This window comes from Cavia porcellus, unplaced genomic scaffold (assembly GCF_034190915.1).
Source record: "Cavia porcellus strain 051 isolate PalLab524CR breed Dunkin Hartley unplaced genomic scaffold, mCavPor4.1 scaffold_13, whole genome shotgun sequence".
In the NCBI taxonomy this organism is placed as follows: Eukaryota; Metazoa; Chordata; class Mammalia; order Rodentia; family Caviidae; genus Cavia; species Cavia porcellus.
In genome coordinates this window covers 31,550,883-31,557,892 of record NW_026947496.1, presented here as the reverse complement: position 1 = coordinate 31,557,892, position 7,010 = coordinate 31,550,883, and the positions used below count along the sequence as shown (strand labels likewise).

At 50.1% G+C, this 7,010-nt stretch overlaps 1 protein-coding gene across 1 annotated transcript in view; it reads right to left on the bottom strand.

Annotated features, from left to right (window-relative positions):
- Positions 1-1,134: 1,134 nt before the first annotated feature.
- Capn9 (calpain 9) overlaps positions 1,135-7,010 on the bottom strand; it is a 52,692-nt gene continuing 46,816 nt past the window's right edge. The window contains exons 19-20 of the mRNA XM_063260029.1: positions 2,776-2,916; positions 1,135-1,218 (exon numbers count right to left, since the gene is read on the bottom strand). Of these exons, the coding sequence (XP_063116099.1) occupies positions 2,785-2,916 (132 nt within the window). The 3' untranslated portion in view covers positions 1,135-1,218; positions 2,776-2,784. The remainder of the gene's footprint in view (positions 1,219-2,775; positions 2,917-7,010) is intronic.

Sequence of the window (7,010 nt, the reverse complement as noted above, 5' to 3'; positions counted from 1 at the left end):
AGTCAAATTTGATTTTTTTTTTGGTTTTGTTTTGGTCTGTTTTGTTTTATAGGGAAGAAATACAAAATCAAGCCTGGCTAATCAGTCCTATCTGATTCATTAAAGTGTGGGGGGTAAGTCTGCCATTGGAGAGACATGGGAGAATTTTTAGGTGATAATTTTTTATATCAATGAAAAATTTTTAAAATTCATGTCCCTTAAAACATGGCGATTCGGTTGACAGGCCTCTCCTAACTTCTTGCCATGGGCTCTGCTGCCTTTGTAGTAGGGTGACTGCAGAGCCAGTGACCCACACCATTGGGCCATTACCTTTACTAACGTAAAGGAGGCAGAGTTGTTCCTAGTCTCCTGGATTTAACGCTTTCATGATAATTTAGTATATGATAGTAACACATGCATTAGAAAAAGAAGAGTTTCTATGCAAGAAGGAGCCATCAGTGTAGACACACCAGACCCTGAGCATATTTAGCACTTTGCAGCTAGCCAGGGTGGGAAATTACCCACTGAGGACCGCAGAGCTGTTGGTGGGGTGGGCAAATTCAAGGGTGTTGCCAGTCATTTCTTGATTCCGATCCTCCTCGTATGCCTTCCTTGTGCCTTCTGTGGGTACCTAATACTGAAAGGACGCTCTTAGGAGGCATTTGTGATTCTGAGTCCCAACCAAGCTCAGAGAGACCCAAGTTCAAGCTAGGGAAGAGCCCTGGAAGTGAGATACATGTTTCAAAACCAAGATGAGGGTTGTGGCTTCCCAGGCACCCATGACAAAGCACCGCAGGTGCGTCTGCCCCTCCCAGGCCTGGAGGTGGGGTCCAACATGAGGGCGAGGGCAGGGCTGATTTCTCTTGAGGTCTCTCTAGGGCTTGTGGACAACGCTTTTGTTTGAATCCAACATGATGTCCCAGTTTCTGTCAAGTCATATTGGATTAGGGTGCACCCAAACCAAGGTGTACCCTGACCATGTCATCTTGACTACCCTCCAGAAGGCTATCTCTAGGCACTGTTATGTTCTGAGATACTGGGATTTGGGACTTCAACTTCCAGCTTGAGGGTGGGGTATCCAAGAGCCAATTTAAGCAAGTATACAAAGAGTTCTTTTTTTTTTCATTGGTACCAGGGATCAAAGTCATGACCGCCTGCTTGCGAAGCAGGTGCTTATGTTGCTGAGCAAAGAGTTCTTGTATAAGCTTTGAAGTATAACCATTAAAGACTTGAATAATTCTGGAATGGGTAAATAGGTATCAGAATCTTAATTCTCCCTGAAATCATTTCATAGAATTAGTACAACATCAATAAAAATTTCAGTGGGGTATTTTAAGGAAGTTAATAAATTTACTCAATTGTAACAGAGACCTAGTTCATTAAAAGCAGCAGAGGAGGAACTGGGTGTGCTGGTACATGCCTGTATTATCCAGCATTCTGGGAGGCTGAGGCAGGAGAATTGTGAGCTGGAGGCCAGTCTGGGCAATTTGGCTACTTAGACAGTGTCTCTAAAGAAAAAGGGAGGATAGGAATGTAGCTCAGGGAAAAGGTCTTGGGTTCAGTCCCTCATATCACCCCGACACCCATATGTCCCCCACACACTGAAGAAGTAGCAGAGGAGGGGGCCTGTGTGATCAACTGAGACATGACTCAGTGGGTCTCAGTGCAGGACAGACAGACCAATTACACTCGATAAAGAGGCCAGGGACAAGTTCATGCTGTGGTGGGGCTCATGTTACCATCAAGGTGGTGGCATCACAAGTAAGAGAAAGAAAGATTGCTAACTGGTGGACTCAGTATGTGGAGGAATATAAACATGGATTCCTATCCACCCTGCACTGAAGAGGGTCTGTATGGTTGAGAGCCAAATTCTAATGGTGAAAGTGTGAAGGACAGGCATCAAGGAGAGAGGGCATTCCTGTGAATTAGCAAAAAGGGCCAGGGACCTCAGAAAATCCTGAACACTGAAGCATATGAAAAGGTGCTAAAAATAATGGTAATCAGAGAAAAGAGGCCGGAGAGCCAGATGATACCAAGTGTTGGCAGAAATGGGACACAGCAGTGACTTGTCCCGGGGAAAACTGTCCCCTGCTGTGGGTATTTGGCAGTGTTGGGGGGCATTTCTTCTCGTTTCAAGTGGCCACTCAGTAGGATGGGGTCAGAGCTAAAGGAAATGTGCCCTAAATGTGAAATATGTCCTGATTTCAAAGATTTCATACACACGCAGACACACACGGAAAGTATTTCATGGATAATTTTGTCTCATTGGTTGCATGTTTTATAATAAAATGGTTTATCAATCAAGATTAATTTCACTTCTTTCTATATTTTTAAGTGCGGCTATTAGAAAATTGAAACATGATGTATGCAGCTTGCATCATTTTCTGCAGGGCAGCATTGCGCAGAGCCCTGTCACTTCCCTGAGGCCCTGTCTCCTTTCCCTTAGACTCAAAGGTGGAGATGCTGGAGGTTTGCAGGATGCACTGGACAAGCATGACACCCAGACAGAGTATGAGCCTGATAGCCTAGAGTCAATGTTAGGAGAAGAGAAGGGCCTTCTCTGGGGCCCTAAAAAGTGAGCCCGTCCTACCCAGCAGGCACAGGGCTCACGCAGGACCCCCTAGGCCTTGCCTCCTCTCCTGTAGGAGCCACCAAAAGCTTTGAGGGGTCACTTTCCTTTCCAGCCCACCACTCCAGTGAGTCATCAGATTGTGACAGGAGAGCCCTAGCAGAGGGCAGGTCGGCCTTGTGGCCCATCCCAGCCTTTGGAATGGAGCCAGGAAAATAAATACTGACCTCAGAGATTCATACTCCATGGCCTTGGATAGGAAGATGATTTGTGAGCAGCTTTTTCTGCAGACAGCCATGGATTTGAATCTCCTGGACCGTCCACAGCTTTTGACCACAAGAAACAGGGAGACCATTGTTTCCCTTTTCCTGTAAAGAAAAACAAACCATACTGTATGTACAAAAGCACACAGTGGCAGGCCGTGGGTGGCATCCAGGGCCATGGAATGTGGATAGGGAGCAGGGGGAGCTACTCTAGGGTCCAGAGCATAGGTAGACAGAGCTGGCTGCCAAACCCATGGTCTCCCCAGAGACCAAGTGCTTAGAGGAGTGGCTATGACTTTCCTGCTCAACAAATGTGTCTGACCACAGAGGTTGACTTTTCTATTTTGGAAGAGGGCAGTCCCTTCTGTTTTGGGGTCCCTTCCCAGGAGAGACCAGTTCCCTTTGCCACACCTGCTGCTGGCTGGCTGATACCTGTGCCAAGCTCAAGCCTAGGAGGACCACGTGCTGAGCCAGCCTGCTGCTTCCCGTGGAGAAAAAGGTGGGGCTCTGTGAAGCAGCCGCACCATCTGAAATGGGCCTTCTAAAGGGCAGTGCTGATTGTTCGGTGGTGTGGAGGTGGTGGGGATCCTGAATCTCAGAGTTGAGCTCCGCCTCAGCTCCGCCTGTGCCTGCCATACCTGGCTCCCATTCCCCTGGAGCCCAACATGGTCCCTGGTTCTCAGCTCTCACACCACCTCCTGTCTCCCTCTAAGGCCTCTGAAAAAGCATGGACCAGAAGGAGTGGTGTGGTATAGTTCCAGACCCTTGCTGCAGGGAGTCAGCTGCCCCTGTCCTGTTTCTCTGAACCCCTAGAACCTGACTCAGGAGGGGATGTTGCATGCCTGGCTCTGAGCCACGCATGAACCCTTCCAATTTCCCAGCCTCCAGTATAAGCCCCCCCCAGCTCTTCCTCTAGGGCTGGCTGTGCCAAAGTGGGGTGTGGACAGAGACAGTGGCTAGAAGCCCTGGTGGCCTGGTAGTGGTGGGGCTCCTGGGTCCACCCCTGCTCTCCACTCCTGCTCAGTCTGGCCCCTGACCTCCTACTCCTCCTCTTCATCCTCTTCCTCCCTTTCAATTTTTATTTTGTATTAGTGTATTTTTGCAGTCCATAATAATTGCATTTCTCATGGAGATTGGTACATATACATAACACATCTTAATTCTTTCTTCATTCCCTTCCCCTCCCCACTCTCCAGCTTTCTTCCTTTTGTCAGCTGTGTGCAGATGGCAAAGCTCAGGCCCCAAAGGAGGCAGGCAGAGCCCTGATTTCCCCTAGCACTGCTCACCAGCATCCACTGCTTCCCCGGCAGCCAGTGCTGATCCCGGCAGTCTGTGACCCGTGGGCTCAGCAAGCCTGCACTTCTGGACAGTCTCCCCTCTTCCCTCACTGTCAGTGTCCCAGGTCCTGTCAGACTCCAGCCTCAGCCGCTCAGCAAAACCATTCAGGAAATCATGCTGTTCCATACATACTCACTCCTGGAGCAAAGACCCCTCACCAAAAGCCCCTTCCCACCTTGATTACCTCCAAGTACCAGCTAATTGCTCTAATTGCCCATGATGGTTTCTGCTGCTGCTTTTTATTAGTAAGTTTTCGTTAGTAAGGGACCACTGCTTAGTGTTTCGTTCCCCTGTCCCTCAGCTGGGTAAAACAGTAGCTGTGTGATGTTGGGTGGGATGAGGATGGAGGAATGAGACTGGAAACTGCCACGTGGTACCTGGAGCAGGCCCACGCTGAGGCGCCTGAGTCAGCACTGAGGCCTTTCCTTGCCCTGAAGCTATAGGACCTTGGAACCCAAAGTTTGAAGATACTTGGGGGCTTCAGTGCGTCAAAATCTATCTTACCAGGAAGTACAAGTCAGGAGCCCAGGCCAATGCCCAGGACTGCACAGGGTACAGTTTGCCAGGTGTCCCCTGCCCAATGCCCATCCGTCCTCTGCTCAGTAAACTGCTCTCTGCCCTGAACTGGCTCTTGACTGGTGACTCATGTGATTATTTTTGAATTTTCTCAATTAAACCTTAATAAAAATTGATACAGACAATGTCCTTGCTCTCTAGTCTTATTACAAAGCAGAGCTGCCAGAATACTGAGCAGTGTCCAGCTGGTGGAGGGCATCTGCCTGTGGCCTGGCCCCTGAAATGCCCTGGGGTTGTTTCCATAGCAGAATGATATGAGAGGCACAGCCAAAGGGGCCCTGCTTAGCCACATGGAGCTCACAGGTATATGAGCTTCCCGGGGTAAGGGGACAATCAGAGGCAGTGGCCAGTGCTAGACATAAAGCCAGAAAGCGAGGCACTATCCCTGCGAAACCCTGCTTGGAAAACAGAGATGTTGCCCAATGTCAGGTGCCCAATGTCAGGGATTGGCATAGATAGTTTGTGTGGGCCCAAAAACACAAGTTTGTAGGATTCTTTCTAGCTACTGTCTGAGTCATACAAATACCTAATGTTTACTTAGGGATTTCGTTGGGACCTGTGGACTGATGCAGATGAGACCTTTGAGCGTGAGGCTTAGTATCCTGGGGTCTTGGCGGAGGCCGAAATGGCAGACAAACTTGTGTCAGCGCCTCGCTTGACACCAAGCTACCTTCCCCGAAGCCTGCGCCGCCCCACCATGAGTATGACAGTGAGAAAGTAGGATCAGGCCCAGCTGGGCTCCTAGACAGGATAAGGGAGGCCTAGGATAGAATAGACAGGGAGGCATGCAGCTCCCAAGGAAGGTCTCTACCCAGAAGGCCTGCATCCCCCCAGGCTTTGCGTCCCCCCAGCTTTGAAGGCTGTGAGAACTGATGTTCAGTCCTGCATGCAGATGACCAGTGACGGCTGCCTCTACGGCTCCCTCCATGCACCTACTCTCCTGGGACAGAGACTGTGTTTCCTCTGTGTGGATGAATAAGGGTCTTTCCCAGCCATGAAATACTCCCACGGTCAGTAACACAGAACTTTCCACCAGCCCATGGTCCTGGCTCTGTAGTTTTGAATTTCTTCTCCTTTTCACTCTTTTGTTATTCCCACCACCCTAAAGTAAACTGGAAAAAAATGTTCCCTTCTTCCTGTTCAGATATCCTATCAGTCATCTACTGCCTCTAAACCCTAGAATCCCATGGCTGGGCACAATAGGTGACTGCCAAGCTCCTGTCTGTTATCAGGACTGAAGGTTCAGTAGGATCTTCTCATCTCAAACTTGGGCATAGGTCTGCAGCCAGTTGGCACTGGGCATCAGGATGACCATCTGGGTATCTCCCTTGTGCCCTGCAGGCAGGCCCACCATGTTCCCAAGGTGATGACTAAGACATAGAGAGAGAACAAGCAAAGATGTGTACCCCTACCATTTTGGTCTAATGGCTGACACAAAACATGTCCCTGACTGGTTTCAGAAGTGATCGGGAGACATTCACAGAAGGCTAGACAGATGAGCAAGACAGCATGCACCAACCCTCCCAAGCCCATGGAGCACGGGCCTGTAGCATGCTGCTTTGAAAGTCCCTGCCTGGTCCCATCACACTGTGACTGAGGCCCTGTGAGTGGAGCTGTCTCACCATTGGGGACGTCTGTGTCACTCTGCGGTGGACTCAGTTTCTCTCTGCAGGCAGTCCAGCTCCTGCCTGTTGGCTCAGCCTCCTTTCCTGAAGCCCCTGAGAGTGACTGTGCTTCTAGAAGCCTCTGCAGCCCAGGAGCAGGGAGGGGCTGGGCCGAGGGGCTGCCCTTGTGCTCTGGAAGTAGAGGTGGGAACAGCATGGATTCAGCTTCCCACCCCTCTCCTCTTCCAGCCAGGGCCTAGGCCTTTGAGTGCCTCATCCGTCCCAGATGGTATCTGTACTTCATTATTTCTGAATGCCCGCCCCTCCCATGCCCCAATGTCACACCACTTCATGGCCCGTCCCCCATGTGCTCTCTTTTTACCCTCACTCTCCAGGGAAATCTCAGTTCCTAAATGGCTTATCTGAATTGGTCCCTGCAAAATGCTCCTCAGATTAGAATCCCATTTTCTCTCTGGATGTTTTGACATTGGCATCTATGAATGACTCAGCTCTGAAACTGGACCCACACCTTGTCCCACTTTCCTCAGCAGCACCGTCCTCTCCCTGTCTGACCATGGCCAGGGCTCTGCTGGCCTTCCCTGGCTTCCTCCTCTCACCTGGGACTGGCTGGGCCTTTTACTCAGGAGGCAGTGGACACATGAGCCAGCATCTCCCCCCTGT